This window comes from Mya arenaria, chromosome 6 (genome assembly GCF_026914265.1).
Source record: "Mya arenaria isolate MELC-2E11 chromosome 6, ASM2691426v1".
Classification (NCBI taxonomy): Eukaryota; Metazoa; Mollusca; class Bivalvia; order Myida; family Myidae; genus Mya; species Mya arenaria.
In genome coordinates this window covers 31,374,004-31,392,955 of record NC_069127.1, presented here as the reverse complement: position 1 = coordinate 31,392,955, position 18,952 = coordinate 31,374,004, and the positions used below count along the sequence as shown (strand labels likewise).

The 18,952-nt window shown below is 33.6% G+C and overlaps 1 protein-coding gene across 1 annotated transcript; it reads left to right on the top strand.

Annotated features, from left to right (window-relative positions):
- Nucleotides 1–1,211: 1,211 nt before the first annotated feature.
- Nucleotides 1,212–16,092, top strand: LOC128238717 (protein inscuteable homolog). The gene is made up of 12 exons (XM_052954892.1): nucleotides 1,212–1,347; nucleotides 2,536–2,703; nucleotides 4,390–4,453; nucleotides 5,396–5,519; nucleotides 6,270–6,322; nucleotides 6,863–6,980; nucleotides 8,449–8,562; nucleotides 8,978–9,275; nucleotides 9,623–9,798; nucleotides 10,905–11,130; nucleotides 13,222–13,298; nucleotides 13,481–16,092. The coding sequence occupies exons 2-12, from the start codon at nucleotides 2,571–2,573 to the stop codon at nucleotides 13,610–13,612; spliced, it is 1,515 nt and encodes a 504-aa protein (XP_052810852.1). The 5' UTR covers nucleotides 1,212–1,347; nucleotides 2,536–2,570; the 3' UTR covers nucleotides 13,613–16,092.
- Nucleotides 16,093–18,952: the final 2,860 nt, after the last annotated feature.

The window sequence follows — 18,952 nt, the reverse complement described above, 5'->3', positions numbered from 1 at the left end:
TGGATATCATTGTTCTTAAATAAGAATAAATCAACACTCCGTTAAGTGCTTGTTTGTCATTAATCAATGTGCCTTTAAACAAGGTATTGGCTAAGTTTTAGGCTTGTCCCTGTAGTTCGTGTTTCATTAGTTTTAACGGATTGTAAAGATTTTGTTACATTAAAAGGATTAGACAGGGTGTCTAGTCCATTTAAAGCATAACTGAATCATATAATTTCATAATCATAAACTGTATTTTTTATTACAACCTAGCGCCCCTGTTCCGCATTTTTGAAACACACGACTAACTTGCGTCCCTTGGCGTCTAACAACCATATAATGGGCAGAACAGAGGCCAGATTCCGTGGAAATGACAGCGCATAGAAACGGAATTCACGCTTCGTGTATACAACTTGAACACGTTTGGTAGAATTAAGGGATACAATTAAGAACTAGACATTATGATTCAGAACAATTCTACCCCCGATGTATGTGAATTATAATAAAACTGTTAGGTGAAATTAAGTTTTTCTGTCTCCCCAAATTCAAAATAGCGGCAAATGTGACAAAGGTAAATAAAGTTGCCATTAAGGGGACCTGGTAATTCCCCCATATGTTTGATTGTTTTCATACTTACAATCGCAGTTGAGTAAAGCATTTTTTATTTGTTGAAAGAGACCTTATGAGTTAATATTACTATCATGTTAATGGAAATCTGCGTTTTATATTAATAATAAAAAACCTCATTAATAGCAGAAATGTGTACAAATTTGTTGTTTTATTTCCTTTTTATTTGTAGTCACTTTTAAATGGAAGACGCTAGATACCATATGGAACGATTATCTGAAACATCTGTACCAAACTTTAATTATGTTAGAGGTACTACAGATCACAAGTATACTGTACTGTATCCATTAAACTTCCAGAGCAAAAAATATTTTTAAGTTTACAACTATGACGTTAACAACATTGTTAACTTTAACAAAATTGTGAACATTCGTCCGACTGTAGCATTCTGAATGAGATAAAGTGTATTCCACATATTTCATTAACAACTGGCCACTTTTTTTCTTTATCTTATTCTGATATTCATCTTTCCCTATAGCTCCAAGTTTTAAAGGGAGATCACTGCGTGGGATAATCAGAACTATCCACAGAAGTTTTGAAAACTGTCGTATGTAGTTTTATCATGCTTACTTCCCTTATTTTAAAATTTGCCATGTTTATTTTTGTTTACACATTACAGAGTATTCTATAGAGCTTACATGTGCTACCAGCTCTCCATTCCACTTTGTTCGCTTATCTATCGAAAAAATATTCACCTTTATTGGCTTTAACAGTTATTCGACATCAATTACACTAGCCTTGGTAAGTAGAATATAGGACCAATATAGTCCAAATAATTGTACGTTGACGGATTTTTTTTAGATTTTTGATATGGCAAATCCTTCACGTACAAATTGTTAAGTATCAAAAGTGGGTAGTTGTTCCGATCAGGATTCCGGGTTAAAGCATATAGCGTCTATAAAATATCATATAAACAAGAAATATTACCAGATAATGTTATTTTATATTAGTTTCGTACACAAAAAAATAAATATCCAACTTATAATTATGAGTTTGACGGCTTTTTTTCATTTCATTCTGTCAAAACATAACGATATATACATGAAGGGCACCTGCAAGGCTTTAGGGCACAGTTTTAAATCACTCGGAACATTTCGGCCATGGCCGAGTTGTTACGATTGTATAACGAGGTCTATCTCGAAGCTTTGTCGGAGGAGGCCGAGCTATTACGATTGTATCGAGTTGTTCCCCTTCGCATAATTGTTGTCTGTGTCAGTCAACTTTCGTTTCATTGGAAAGGTAAACAACTTGTTTTAATGCACTTAATGCTTGTTTAGTGCAAAATAACATTTCACTTACATGGTAAAATATGAATATAACTCTTTATGATCAATTTCAACCATAAAATACTTCACTTGAAACAATTTCAATATTTTTAAAACACCCCCGTTTTTTGCACATTCCCGTTTAGACGTTAGGGATTGGAAGAATCCCGTATAACACGTCTATTATTTTAGACTAAGGACCAATAGCAAAAAATCCTACTCGTTCTACCAGGTAGGATTAATAAATTAACAGGTATTTTTAGATTTAGAAATATCACACAAATAATTCCACTGACTCTTTAAGCAGAACACAATTACATGATTGGCACCCAATAACACCTGGCTTATTTCTATTTGTTGGTCTATTTTGTTTCTGTTATCAGCAGATAAAAGCATGGACTGGACACACACCCCCCCCCCCCCTCCAATTTAATGCTGTTATGAAATGTTTTAAATGTCATTGTGAACATATCCCATTTTATTGATGTTTAATAAGGACACAAAATATGTTATACTCTCCTTTACTGGGGGAAATAGAGTATCTATCTATATCTATTTTAATTTCATTAAAGAAAAATCAAACATTTACCATCGTAAATATTTTCTGGTATTTTTTTTTTAATAAAATTCATTGTCATACATATATTTTTTTATTGCTTTTTAGATAATACCAATAAATGTGAAACAGATCCAAACTGCATGTCCATGATGGACAGTGTACAGGCATGGTTGTCTGAGATCCGCCTGGTGACGGAGACAGAGTGTATGTCCGTGCTCCAGGGGAAGTCACTCTCGCAGGATCTCCAACATAGCTCAACAACACTCATTAAATGTGAGTGAACAAACATTTGAGGGTCAAGGGCTGTATTCACAAGAAATATGAAGTGATGTTTTCACATGAAAGTTCATATACACATTATCAACGACAATGAAAGTTTATATGCACGTTATTAGTGATCATAGGCATACATTGTAGCTGTAGAATCAGCAAGGCCAATATTAAGCCATAGCATAAACAGATGAGCAATGGAATCTGCTAAATATGTATATTATAGAAAAAAAATGCATTTTGATTCAAAACTTGAAGGTAAAATGAAGACAATGTATAAGACTGTTGTGTTATATGTCTTAGTTGAAGGAAATAAAAAAAACCACCCCATATATATAATCTGTAAATCAGTGAGTAATGACAACCCTGTAGTATGTACATGTAGTATACATGTAGTGAAGATATGATAATGAGATGATTGATGAGTTGATATAAAAACTGTAAACTAGGAGAACCTTTTTAATTATACAGTTGATCACACAGTGGGAAGATCTAACAAATGGTCTATTAAGAAAATAATTCATGTTTTTCCTAAGCTACCGTAATTTTAAAAAAGCTGGACAGTAATGTGAGACGTTTTTACCAGTAAAACAATACAATTTTTTAATTTCAATGATTTGACATAATTATTCCAAATAATTGCACAACTTTATTTTTGCAAATACTTTTATGTTTGAAATTTTGGTTAATTGTAACAACTTTACAAAATTTATATAAAAGAAAAATAAATCTTAAAATACTTTGTGATACTGATGGCCATATTAGATGATATTGTTTGACTCTGACATCTCACATGTACACTAAACAAATGCACAATTTTTGCAACAGATGGCCTACTATGAGTAACAGTATGATTTTCATCAGTCTTAAGTATAAATCGAACGTCACATTTGCATTGTTCAGAATATACTACAGCTTAAAGGCATTACCATTTTATTCACACATTATGCTGATTTAAAGGCAGATTAAATCATCCAGCTTATTTACATCAAAACTAGGTACATGAACTCACAAAAAAGAATGATGACATTTCAATTTCATTATTGAAATCAAGAAGTTCAAATCGTGAATTCATGAAGATGAAATCATGAAATTGGGAAAAAAAAATCATAAATTATTCATTGAAATCGTTAAGTGGAGATAATGATTTTAAAAAGTTGAAATCATGAAATCATTCAGTTGAAATAATGAATTTGTGAATCATGAAGTTATAGCTGCACTCTCACAGATTTACCGTTTTTACAACTTTTTTATTTTTTGTCTTGGAGAAAGAATTTTTTTGCGTAAATATCTGCAAACCAATGATAAAAGATTGCTGACAAAAGATCAGACCGCCGATTTGCATATTTCCATTAAAAAATCAAGGTTTTATGGCTTAAACTGTTACCAACGATTTAAGTAAAATGCATAAAACATTAATTTTTGAACTTAAGTATAAAAATCTGCAATCTAATTTTTTTGTCAGCAGTCTTTTATAACTGGTTTCAATGGATTTTCGCAAAAATTGGCTCGTTCAAAGACAAAAATTAAAAAAGTTGTCAAAATGTTCAATCTGTGAGAGTGCACCTTTAAAATGTTACCATGGGTCTTATGTATGTACCAGTATTCTGTACACTACATGTTGTATACCAGTAGTCATAAAACCGAAGTAAGTTTTTCTATGATCATTTTTTGTCATCTTCTATACAGTTGGTATCGATGCAGTGCGCAGTCAGTCACACAATATAAGCAATGAATTCTCCAAACTCTTCAAGTAAGTTTCATTTTTTAATAAAGCTTAATTGATCAATGCTATTGACATAATTATTACTTAAAAAGGCCCAAGAAAATAAGTTTTGAAATAAAATCCAGGTTAACAAAAATGATGGGGCTGGTGGGCAGATTCTTTTCTAAATCAATTTTTTATATATTTAATTTTTGTTCCATTTTCCAGGTTATTTAATACTTCTTTCTGGGGCTGATTTTTTGTAGTTGTAAGCGGCGTCACACGTTTGTTTCCGATAAATATTTTTTGAATTACTAGTTGTAAAGTCTTTAAATTTGGTATGCACATTGGTAGTGGTCAGTAGATGGCCCTTTTTGGTTCTCAGGTCAGTGGGTTAAAGGTCAAGGTCATGGCAACACATCCCATTGCTGAATTTTAGTTCTTATCATAGTTTATTGTTAATTAGGTATGAGTGTTACATGTATGTTAATTGATAGATTATAAATACATGCATTATTCATGTTTAAGTGACAGATTATATGATACATGCACTACAATTGTTTAAGTGATATATTATAGATACCTGCACTATAAACCTTTATGTTATAGATTATAAATACATGCACTATACATGATAAATACATGGTCTGTAAAACTTTATAAAGTTATGGATTATAAATACATGCAATATACATTATAAATACATGGTCTAAAAACCTTTAATTTATAGATTATAAATACATGCACGATACATTATAAATACATGCACTACACATGTTAAAGTGATAGTGTATTAAATTTTGTTTTTGTCTTTTAAATATCCTACAACCGTTTGAAATAATAGATATATGTTTTAAGCTCAAAGACTGAACATATAAGAAATCTCACAACCTATATATGGCACAAAAGTGAGTTTCAAAATTGTAATGTAAAAAAAAACCTTGAACAGTTGATTCTGATATGTACATTAATTAGGCCTTTCTACTGCAGGTGTGTTGAGGGTGAGAAATGGCGTCACGTGAATCCCCTCACTGTACAAGTCACGTGCCACATCCGCTCTCTCATCCAGGAATGTAACAAATGTATCCATCATACTCCAAACTTCATACTCGAGGTAACTACAGAGAATTATAGACTTTTTATTCCTGACAAGTGATGGTTGAAGCTGTTATATTGGAGTCATTCTAGCCTATGGTCGGTAATGTATGGTAGAATTGCTATGAATCACAACTTAGAATGTGTGCACCTCCCAATTAAATAAAAAATAGGCTACAAATGTGGTATGGTTCCCATATTCTGGCTTAAAATAAGGCATTCATGCTTAGGGTGAGCATCCCCCTCCTTCCCTATTTCAGCATTCTTTGTAACTATATGTACCAGTCTACCAGTATACCCAACAAATAAAAAAAAGCTGGTACAGTATACATGAGTCATTCAAACCTACAATCGGTATTGAGTAGTTGGTCTTATTCACAACTTTGAATGTATGCACTTCCCTATTATGTATATGGTTTGCTCCATATGTGATATGGTTCCCATATTCTGGCTTAAAATAAGGCATTCATTCCTAGGGTGAGGCATCGATCCCCCTCCTTCCCTATATCAGCATTCTTTGTAAATATATGAACTAGGTAGTGCATATATGCACAGACCTATAAACCATAGGTCCGTGATATATGTAAAGTTCCTCATGAAAATAAATTATTATAATATTTTCTTTTTTGCTCTTTGAATGTGAGAACATTTACGAATGTTTTGTTTTCACCTTTTATTCTGTTTGACTCTTTTGTAAGAAATTAACATGACAACAATGCTATATTTCTCATTAATCAAAAGTTTTTATACATTTGTATAAACATTTCAGCAACAAGAAGTTGTGATGGGAGAATGTGCCAAACTTGCCCAGCAGGTGGAAGTGTGAGTATATTGTAAACAGTCAGGGGCCATACAGTCTCAAGTCCAAGTCTAGACTCAGACCCAGAAAAAAACTTTATTATATTTTAATACATAAAATCATCTGTATTCCATTTGTCTAACAAACATAAAAGTAAATAATTGTACGATTTCAAATAGTAATACATTTCATCCTCTAGACTCGACTAAAAGAAAAGTTTCAATGAAATGAAGATTTGCAGGTTTGCCACTTGAGTCTGAACTCAGACTTGAGACTTGACTTGAGGCTGTTCCTAATCATGGTCTCAGATGTTTCTTCAGCTTTTAGCCTCTCTGTGTTTCAAAGAATAAATGTCACTGTATTGTCATAGCCTTGTTGTTGTTGTTGTCGGCCAAAATTAAAATAAAAAATAAAAATATTCACCGTCTCTGACCGATACTACCACCTTTTACTATGTATGTTCGTGTTTCATTCTTAAGAATATATTCATCATTTGCCTATTTTTTTTAAATAATTGAAAAACAGAAATAGAGGTTGTTTACATGTATATAATTATATTGAAGGTCAATGTCATCCAAGCCAAAGATGTCATCAGTAAAGATCCCTCTGGTGAACCAGCTCACGTTTCTGGGTCAGTCGTTCAGTAGGTTCGTTGACATGGCCCTTGGCTATCTTGTACAGGTACACATAACAAACTTTTTACCACTGCTTCTGAATGATAACTTTATCATTGATGGTCCTTATGGGAGGCTTATGGGGGCTTATGGGAGGCTTATGGTGGGAGGCTTATGCGAGGCTTATGTCTGAAGGCTTATGGGAGGCTTATGGTGGGAGGCTTATGGGAGGTTTATGGGAGGTTTATGGGGAGGTTTATGGGAGGCTTATGGGGGACATGAATAAGGTGATTACCAAATTTTATGAAGGAAAGCTCAGAATATGATTAAAATTATTGACTGCGTACTATTGATGGTATAAAAGGACTTTGAGTATATTGTTTCATTTTCGTTTTTCTCTGTGCATTTAACATACAATGTAGTATTAAGAACTTTAACAAAGATATTTCTCATTATTTTCCCCTATACTATCTGTCCTTTCATATTATCTACAGTAAAATTCTTTTATCATGTATATCTTTGGCTTTCTTGGATGTGAGGTGGACTTCTATAATATACAACAACATTTTTTTCATGTTTTGTAAAGTAATAAGGAAGCAAAAACTGAATACCGGGATAAGTTAAAGATGCAGAAAAGCCTCCCTCTGGATTTTTAGCTCACCTGAGCGTGAAATGCTCAAATTGAGCTATTAGGATCGGTCTTTTTCCAGTGTCTGTCTGTCCATACATCCGTCAACAAATGCTTGAAAGACATCTTCTCTGAAACTATCAGGCCAAACTCAATGAAACTTCACAGGAAGATTTCTATAAAAAACAAAACAAAAAAACTTCTGTAGAATTACAACAATACGTCTTGATTGACATACAACAGCAACCACAAAATGGCTGACTTTATGTGTTACTTAAAAAACATTTTCTCAGAAACATCTGAGTCAAATTAATTGAAACTTCACTGGAAGCTTGGATAACCATTTACAAATATACAACAAGGCCTCTCAACGCTTAAAATTAAACTGAAATGTCCTTTCTCTCTGGCTGTATTTAGCATACAGCAAAAAATTAATACCTGCTTAAACTGAATAAATTCTGAGCAACTTTTCCCTAGATGTTTATTGTTTAGTTGTATATAATAAAAAAGTTATATGCACAGTGAAAATTCTATCTTGTTAAATCCAACAGTAGAACTATACTCTAGAAACTTCTGTGTACCTTAATGGGTAAATGAAAGGAAACAAAAGGATTATACATTATGAGGAAACAATCTGGAATTTATTCTTTTAAATGCTAAATGAAGTTAAATGTTAGTTCTTCCAACCTAAGCAACCAAGGGAGATTACTATATAGGAGCTTGAAAAACAGGAAATTGTAATGGTAGTTAGTATTTAAATAAAAAAAATTCAGGAAACAATTCACAGCGCCATTATAATTTTAGACTTCGAGTACTCAATCAGAAGATTATCTGAGTATTTGAGTACCGATTTTGCTACTCGTTTCTTTCCCTACAATGTCACTTGCTCTCTTTATATGTATTACAGAAGCTGGTTGAGACCCTGGATGAATCTCACACTCCACTGGCCCTCACTAGCTGTATTAGCACCGTGATCAGTCTCGGTCTAGAGGGAGAACACATGTGCTACATACTTTCCAGGGTAAGTCTAACTGAACAATACTACGCTCATCAATGCTTGATCCCACCAGGGTGGCAGCAGTACAGAGGACTTTAAACATTGGATTATTTACAACAGTGTGGGTTGTGACAAACTTTCCTTCTCCAAGGATGGGACTTGCTTTTTGTCAAATCCCCTAGGTGTACCACCATCTACTGATTGTGCAAATCATTGATAAGTGCATTGAATAACGCTGATTTTTTGTTAAATATTGCTGGTTTTTTGTTGGTACAGTTTAATAAATAATATTCTTATGCTGAAGTGTAATTAAAGAAAAGCATCAAAAAACACCAATGTTTAAAATATTTTACTTTTAACATAGAACAATGTTGTAAATCGCAATTTAAAAAACAACCTTATATTAAGTCTATTATATCCAGTTACATAATTTTAACAGGAGGGTTGTATACGAGCTTTGTTCGAGATTAGTCGTACGGATACGCTGGAGTTTGCCCATGTGCAGTCCCTGCGTGCACTGGCTACGATCTGCTGTGTGCCAGAGTCCATCTTGGAACTTGAGAAGGAGGGTGGGGTAGACATCCTCACAGATATCCTGTGCGATGCCACAGTGTCTGAGGCAGTCCGGGGTGAGGCGGCTGGCGTGGTCGCACAGATTACCTCCCCTTGCCTTGACAACTTCCAACACATTGCAGGCTTCCTCGAAAATGTGCAAGACCTACTCAGTGCTCTAATAAGTATGTATTTCTGATGAATGGTTCGTTTTGTTATGGTTTATTTTTGTTACTATTTGTACATGTAATTCAATCAATTATTGAAAACCTTTTATCAATAGTACATGAAAGAAATATCCTGAATGTCAAAATAATTTATATTACGCGTATCATGGTTTCAGAAGTCTAACAAAACCTTTGCACAAATGGTTGAAATTAAAATGAAGTGGTTAAAAAGGGCATAGCGTATTTTAGGCAAATCAATATATGGATTTTTTTTTGATTTTTTTATTCTTTATTTCATTTATATCTAGAGATAAATTATTTTGCCACCACTTTATTGTTCACAGAAACTTATTGCATGTTTTCAGACCTGTGTTTTGCAACAAGCTCCCACGAGACATTCTTGTTGGGTGCCGCGGCGATTGCCAACATCACATTTATGGACAGTCAGACGTGTGAGATTCTCCAGCAGCTAGACGCCCCACGGCTTCTCATAGAGGCATCCGCCCTGCCGAAGGCAAAATCTCTGTTTGTCAAAGATCAGGTTTGGAGATTTTATTTAAAGATCTGGGGCAATATTCATAAAGCTTTTTAGTGAAAATGTTCAACTTAATGAAATTTTCCGATTTTTTAACAACAAATATTTTTAATACAGTCAGGGCTAAAAATTATGGTTGAAGAGGCTTCCCCCTCCAGTCAAATTAGGTAGAAGTTGGGAGAAGTGATTCTTATTGTAACACCTGATACAAATACTTTTTTATGTCACATAGTTTATCTCGAAATAGCACCTAAAATGAAAAAAAAACAAAGACAGCTAAATGTTTGAAACAATAAGACTGTCCTTATAAATGAACTGTTAAACAAAACATTAAGTGCAGGAGGTGAATCTTATTATACCCTTTATTTTTTTTATCAAATTTATTCATATATCTTAGTTATTTGGACCCTTTTCTTCTTGTTTATTTTTTATCCTTTCAGTATGAAAACATTATATGTTTTCTTTTAATTTGACTTTGAAAAATAGCAGTTTTTCACTAAGTTGATTTTTTTTACTAAGATGCCTTATGAATACCGGCCTAGGTTGGAAGTTTTTATACATTCAATAGATTTTAACATCAAAAGGGGTGTACAGAGTATGATAGAGTTTGAAACAGCTTGATGGTCATTTGTCTTCTACATTCATGTCTGTAACTGTACTTTCTTTCCTAAATGAAAGTTAACATGATAGCTAAGAATGCAATGAGGCATTGTTAGAATAGAAGGACAATTCAAGGTACTATTAGTTACAGGGCTAATAGGTGACCCAATATGGGATATATGGGGCTAACCCCATAACATATATCACGTCGACAACCTGATTGATCAATTTATGAGAAATGTATCATTTATTCATCGGAATCGAAAAAGGGATGATATAATTAAGTGACCAAATATGGTAAATATAGGGTCAATGCATGACCAGTCCTGGACAATCTGGGTTGCATCATTCATGCGTGATATATGTATTAACAGGACTAACAGAAGCTCATATTGCTGTTTCAGAAATTAAAAGGACAGAAAAAAACAAAACCAACCATACCTACATGTACATGTAATAAATGCGTCAAAACAGGGGAAGTTGTGTATAATCACTGCCTCTGGTTCATTCAGATAGCCACAGTTCTTGCCAACATGGCCACAACAGAGCTTTCCCGCCGAGACATTGTCGCCTACAACGGGATCCCGCTGCTTATCAACTTCCTACAGCAGCGGCCTGCTGGATGTAAGCAGGATGTGGAGATCGCTGCGTGTGAACGACTTCAGCAGAAGGCAGCCATCGCTCTCACACGACTCTGCCGAGACGAGATGACCGCTCAAATCATTGTTGAGCTTCAGGGTATTTAAACTATTATCATGATTAAAAAACAACTTACCGTTTTAAGCTCATTTGTATTTCAAAAATAATTGGCAGCAGGATAGTTTTGCAAAACACTCAACATTGGCCATAACTCAAAAACCATTGAAAGATATTCATATGAAACTTGGTACACATGTTACAAGTCACAATTTCCACATGTGTAGTAAGGCCCATAATTCTGGCTTAGATAATTGTTGATTTATGGCCCTGACTGGACTGTAAAAACACGAAACATGATTTGTCATTTTCCTTGTGGCACCCTTTTTTATAGTTTATGCTGATTTAGTCTCAGTCGGCCGAAAAATTATGATAACACTGTTCCTCGTAAGAAAGGCCGCAGAAACTCGATAAGAATCTCAATTAAAATGAATTTTGTATAAATTTAAATCTAAATGTGTTATTAAGGCTCTAAAGCACGACTTAGGAATTGCAACATCGTGAAAAATTATTGACAGAATACACATTTCAAAAATGTGTGACAGAATTCTTTGGACATTTCTTAAATTTGACTTTGGAAACAGCATGGTTGGGAGGGTTTGACAAGCCTGGACTGATTGCGATTTCAAACTCTTAAAAGTCCTGCTGATTTATTTAGTTAATTGTGAAGACAGCTATACATTATGGGAAATTATAGTTAAGAAGAGAGGCATGCACAACAGATTTTCCCTTCTTGTTCTTTAAAATTTATGTAATATGTTCTTATTGACTTAGATCCTTGAATGTTTATATTACGTAGAAATTATAACTAAGACGTCCTGTTTTTCAGAATTTTTTAACAATAATGCATGGTACTTATATGAAAGGCGCTTTCATTACCTGAAAATGTAGGTTATATTCTGAGTCCAATAATTGCTGAGGACTGGTTTTGATCAAATTTGCAACTTCTGCGTGAGAGACGGACATTTATGTTTCTACACTAACATTCCTGTACTCTACAGAAATGTATTATTAAAAAAACTTGTCTTATCTCGTGATGTATGTTGTGTTTTGTACATCAGTTATTCCATGACTGGTTCAGCTGTGTTAAAAGTATTGAGGATAGAAATTAACGTCTTATCTAGAGATGATTGCTGTGTTTTTATACATTAGGTATTTCACCACTGGTTCAGCTGTATCTTAGTATTGTGGAGAGAAATAAACGTCTTAATCTCGTGATGATTGTTGTCTTTTTATACATCAGGTATTCCTCGACTGGTTCAGCTGTATCTTAGTATTGTGGAGAGAAATGAATATTTTATCTTGTGATGATTGTTGTGTTTTATACATCAGGCATTCCACGACTGGTTCAGCTGTGTCGAAGTATTAAGGAGAGAAATAAACATCTTATCTCGTGATGGTTGTTGTGTATTGTACTTCAGGTATTCCACCACTGGTTCAGCTGTGTCAGAGTATTGAGGAGAGAAATAAACGTCCTATCTCGTGAAGATTGTTGTGTATTGTACTTCAGGTATTCCACGACTGGTTCAGCTGTGTCAGAGTATTGAGGAGAGAAATAAACGTCTTATCTCATGATTTTGTTGTGTATTGTACTTCAGGTATTCCACGACTGGTTCAGCTGTGTCAGAGTATTGAGGAGAGAAATAAACGTCTTATCACATGATGATTGTTGTGTATTGTACTTCAGGTATTCCATGACTGGTTCAGCTGTGTCGCAGTATTGAGGAGAGAAATAAACATCTTATCTCGTGATGATTGTTGTGTATTGTACTTCAGGTATTCCAAGACTGGTTCAGTTGTGTCGCAGTATTGAGGAGAGAAATAAACATCTTATCTCATGATGATTGTTGTGTATTGTACTTCAGGTATTCCACGACTGGTTCAGCTGTGTCGCAGTATTGAGGAGCGAAATAAACATCTTATCTCGTGATGATTGTTGTGTATTGTACTTCAGGTATTCCACGACTGGTTCAGCTGTGTCGCAGTATTGAGGAGAGAAATAATCATCTTTTCTCGTGATGATTGTTGTGTATTGTACTTTAGGTATTCCATGACTGGTTCAGCTGTGTCGCAGTATTGAGGAGAGAAATAAACGTCTTATCTCGTGATGATTGTTATCTTTTTATACTTCAGGTATTCCACGACTGGTTCAGCTGTGTCGAAGTATTGAGGAGAGAAACAACAGTGAGGCTGTGCTTGTCGCTAGTCTGGTATGTATTGGTAAAAAACAGGGAAAAATTTGAACTATAAAAAATAATGAGAAATGAAGGTTTTAAATTCAGTTCAAATACCAAACAGAATTCAAACATTAAAACAAAATTTTCTAATCCTAAATCATAAGTGACATTTAAATGAATGTTTTTATTACATCTTTGTACTTATATATTTATAGGCTTCTCTCCGTAAGATCTGCTCTCTGTGTGAGAACCCAGACATCACAACTGTTGACTACCACCAGTTGATCAAACCTCGTCTCATGGACTCCTTTCTATTGTGCTCTCAAACAGATGAGAACTTTGTGTGATCAAAACTGTTGACTACCACTAATCAAAACATTTTGTGTGATAACAATTGTTGTCAGTCACCAGTTGATCAAATCACATCTCATGGACTCCTTTCTATTGTGCTCTCCATCAGATTAGAACTTTGTGTGATCAAAACTGTTGACTACCACTAATCAAAATATTTTGTGTGATAACAACTGTTGACTGCCACCAATAGAAACTTTGTGTGATAACAACTGTTGACTGTCACCATTTGATCAAGCCACATATCATGGACTTCTTTCTATTGTGCTCTCAAACAGTGAGAACATTGTATGATCAAAACTGTTGACTGCCACCAGTCAAGGTACTTCGTGTGATAACAACTGTTGACTGTCACCAGTTATCAAACCAGATCTGATGGACTTATGTTCTCATATGGAACTTTGTATGTACTCCACAGGAAATCTTCCAGATGTTAGATGATATTAGTTTATTCTATCGCAGGTTTACATGTAGTAGCAGATTAATCTATTCAGCAGTATTATTTGGTCATATTCATGTTATTGGTAAATCAGTACGGGGGTTTGGTATGCAACCATGGTGTTAAATATCTGATATCTTTGAATATTTTTGTGTGATAAAGTTAAGTTGGTTGTATGCTGTAAGGCCTATTTTTACAAACTGATTACATATATTATATTTTTATCATATTTTTTATGCATTGTAAAAGTTGACTCCTCAAAATTTGTCAGTGTTGTGGGTATAAACATGTGCTTCTATATACATTAATTGCCAGTAGATGTACAAGTATTATTTGCAGTCTTAGCCAACCTGATGTAAGTCATCAAATTCATTTAAGATATTTTTTAACAATGCCCAAAAGCCTAATGTTCTTATCATTGTACAATTTGAATGCAAGGGCAATTATGCTGGAGATTGTTTTTATTTTGTTCATGACCATTTGGGAGATTTAAAATTCACGACACAATTATTTAATCATTTGATAATTTAATATTTCGCTAGGTTTAAAATTTGTGATATGATTGATTTGTGAAAATTGAACCCCCGCAAAATTTAAACAAACTACAGTAAACATATATCTATGGCAAGATTCTTTTAAAGGCCAAGGCTTGTGCTCAACTGTTGGCAGTACGGTATTAATTCTGTTAGTTCTTTTATATCAGATATATAGTGATATATTTTAATATTTATGTTTTCTTTTTGCTCCTTAGACTTTCATAGAAAATAAGTCAAGCTATTGTGATAGCCTTGGTGTCGTCATCTTGGTTGTGCAAAACTTTGAAGTGACACTCTTATTCAAAATCAATACATACACATGTTTAACAAACATAAATTTTGAGTAATGCACCTTTAACTACTTACTAAATAATGCATTAATGGAAAATATTAATTACTGATAACACGTTTGTAATTCTCAGTGTATTTAAAAGCTGAAAATGAAAAAAAGAATTAAATGGTTGGTGAGTGCTAAAAGATTTACTGTGATCTGCTATATTCTCATAAGGTAGAAATACCGGGTTTTCTGTACCTTTTTTTCAAATAAAACTCGGTATCCTTTATAAGAACCATTGTTTTTGACATTTATTCATCCTTTTTTGTATATTTAAACATTATTAATTGTGGTAAATCGTATTTGGGAGTGAGAGTGCATCTTTAACCTTGGCCATGACTCAAAAATCATTATAGATATTCAAGAAAACTCCAATATTAACATGTTGCCAGGGATAGCAAGCACTTGTACAGCAAGACCCATAACCCTGGATTAAATAATGATAGAGTTATGCCCCATTTTCAACAGAAAAACAGCAGACGAACATTGGTTGGTGTTTGCTCTTAAGAGCTCTTGTTGAGGATTGCTTTACTGATATTGTCTCAGATATGTAGTGATAATATTATTTTTTTATATATAAGATGTACATTTTTATTTTTGATGATCTGTGTTTTGTTTTGACTGCCTTTTGAACATGATGTTCTATAATCATTATGTATTATACATGATTTCAAATTTCTATGGTTGATTTTCATAATGTAGCTTCAGAAAGTAATGTTTAATATAAAAAAAAATGGGTTTGAATCTGTAGAAAGCCATCTTCTTTTTTCCTTTTTTTTGGTAGCACTATTCTGCCCTCATGGAGACCAGAATGGGCAGCCTTTAAAATACATCTAGGTATTCACCAGTTCTTTATATAATAGAAGGTCTCATTTCTTTACAGAGTTTGCCTTGCCTTTGTTTTTAAACTCTAAACAATACTAGTGTCATCTGAAACTACAGGTCTTGTAAGTTAGTTTTGAACATACATATCATTGAAACAAATAATAACTGCATGTTTTTATATATTTATTTTACCAAAAATATGATTTATTGTGTTTTTAACATAACAATCCTATACCGCATGATATTTTTATATATTTATATGTATATAAATGAAATTACATTTTCTTACATATTCTATACATTCCAGATTATTTTTTAACATATGTATATTTTTCCATTCACATTTTGTACATATCACAACGTATATGCAATAAATAGTGTGTGCTATTCTTGTATTGTGGCTATACATGCCATATTATCCGATGGGGGAAAAATCCCCCGAAATTCCGACCCATCCCCTGGTCCCCGGATCTATATCCCCATGATATTTTTTTTAAAACTAGCTAAAGGTTGATAGTGGAAAGCATCCATAATAGTATGCAAAATTTCGCTGCGTTAAAATCCCCTGGTGTCATATCAAAATCCCCTGGAATTCAGACCAAAATCCCCTGGGAAGCATCTCAGAAATATGGCATGTATGATTTTAGACTGTCCTAGTCACAGTGGTTGAGTTAGGTGAGCGAGTTAGGGCCTTAATGGTACTCTTGGAAAAAAAATATATTTGATGTACTCTGACAGAAAATCAGAACAAGTTTTACCTTAGGCCACTAGGACCACAGTGGTTTGAGGATAGGTGAGCGATTTAGGGCCTGAATTCAACTCTTGGAATAAACTGAGATCATACGTTATATCCCCTGACACATAAATTCGAACTAGAAATGTATAACAAATTTCAAAACATACAACATGATTGAGTCCCAAATCGCCTGAAACTATATATTACAGTTTCAAAGATTTGGGAATAAGAACACATTGCATGTTTTGTCAATGTTTAAGCATTTCTTAATATGAGATTATTTTTTATTTATGTTCCTAAGGGTAAATACAATATGACTATAGTCATTTTCTAAGGGTAGAATTGAGGCCCTAAATCACTTACCTCTCCTCAACTCACTGCGACCCTAGTGGGTTAAGGTAAAACATTAAGTTTAAACTTACTTTATTCAACATATATATCAAACATTGCAACATTGTATGTCATTCTATATGTATAGGATATTAAGTAATTTCTTCGTTAATAAGTAACCTGAGGAAGCGGAGCGCAGGGAAGCGACCGTGGACAATCATCGTTGACACTGAAATTGCGCCATTGCTTATGCAAACAGTAGGCGTGGCTATATGCGCATGTGCAGTAAATACAATTTACTTAACCCAGAAGAGTCGTCTTCACAAATAAGTAACGATTCTTCACGAATAAGAAACGAAACATTTTAAAAATCTAGCGCCCCTGATTGGCTGACAACGTTTGGCAAACAATAATGTATATATGATATATTGAACGGATTAAAACGAAAGCTAAGCTTATCATGTTTCTCTCCGGAAACATTTAATTGTCAGGCAAATAGAGAGACAACACATTTCAGAAATCATTAAAGCATGATCACGTAGAGGGGTTTTGATGAACATGTACGATGTGTGATTATGCATAAATATGTATGACAAGTTGTGACTTGTAGGTGTTTCAAAACGTTTCATTCTTAATCGTGCTCTGCTTCTGCTGTGAACGTTTTGTTTGTGTCTTTTTCAGGGACAGAGGGAGTTATGCACTTTTGAGCAAATTAAAAAAAAATCTTCTTTTGTTTATTACATCTTACTTATAACGTAATAATAGCGTGCACTAACATAAAAATGTTAAAACATAATTTACAAAAATGTATCATGATCATGTCCTTTGACCCTGAACACAAAATGGGCCATACATCCATTCGGTCAAATATACCATAAATGTTTCGGGGTCATAAGTCAAACTGTTCAAAAGTTTTTACGATTTTTTTTCCAAACACTGTTGGCCGATACCTTGAACATTAATTACCCCGAAAACAAGACGGTCGTCTTCTGGTCAAGAGTAACCTACACGTATCAGTTATATTTAATGGTCAAAGGTCAAACTGTTTTCCAGTAATTCCACGGACTTACTTTTCCAGACAGCATTGACCGCGACCTTGAAATTGGACTTACTTATCCCGAAACTACGAGGTGAAGTGCAAGTCTTGTGTATATGTTTTGTTAACTATAACTGCTCAATATTCTAAACAAAATTATATATTGAGCAAAACATGTGCGTTTGAGTATTTCGAACATAAGGCAAATAGCCACGACTTGTAAACGTTTCTCACGCTTTTATACATTAAACAATAAATTTCGACATCCCCACACCCTTTTCCTTTTAACCAGGACGAGAATCTAAAAACCTTATGTGTAGTTGTATTACTGCTATTAGTAAATGATATTGATAAATACGCTAAAATATACTAAAAATTATCCAACACTTTCAAATTTATTAACTTGTTGAACAAACATAGTTAAAATAATGATTCCCACAAAATTCAAATTAATATGTCACTCATCATATTAAACAAATGTCATATTTATATTTTATATGCATTATATAATTTATGAGGTCGGCTTTGGAGCGATCATTCGTTTTTAGTCATAAATACAAAAATAAATACTAGCAACCGATTGAATTGGGCCTTTCAGTACCCAACTACTTACTAGCAAAAAGTGTTGACAAAAATGATTTGTCTTAAGTAACACACAATATTTTTCAGAACTACATCAATAAAAAATCAAAGGATTAACAATTTAACATTCAACTCATAAATGGCATAAGTCTACCAACTTGTAATGGATTATTGCACGAAAGCCGACCTAGAGCCCTGCTGTCTGCGAAACATATGTTTCTATACTGTATTTTCTAGTTTTCTTTGTAGTACTATTATTATATAATTAAAAAAAATCTTATTTTTTTACCTTTGTATGTTTAACAAATTTAGAAACTTTTTTATATTTGGTAACATGATCATCCCCGACTTATTAAATATGAAATGATAAATCTCTCTATATAATGTTGTTTAATGAACAAGGGTTAAATAACGTGTTGTCATTGTGAACAAACCACTCTCATTTCAGCCTCATGTATGTACAAATTCATCCCGATTTTCAGTCGTATACTCAGACTCGAACACCATTGGCACAACTT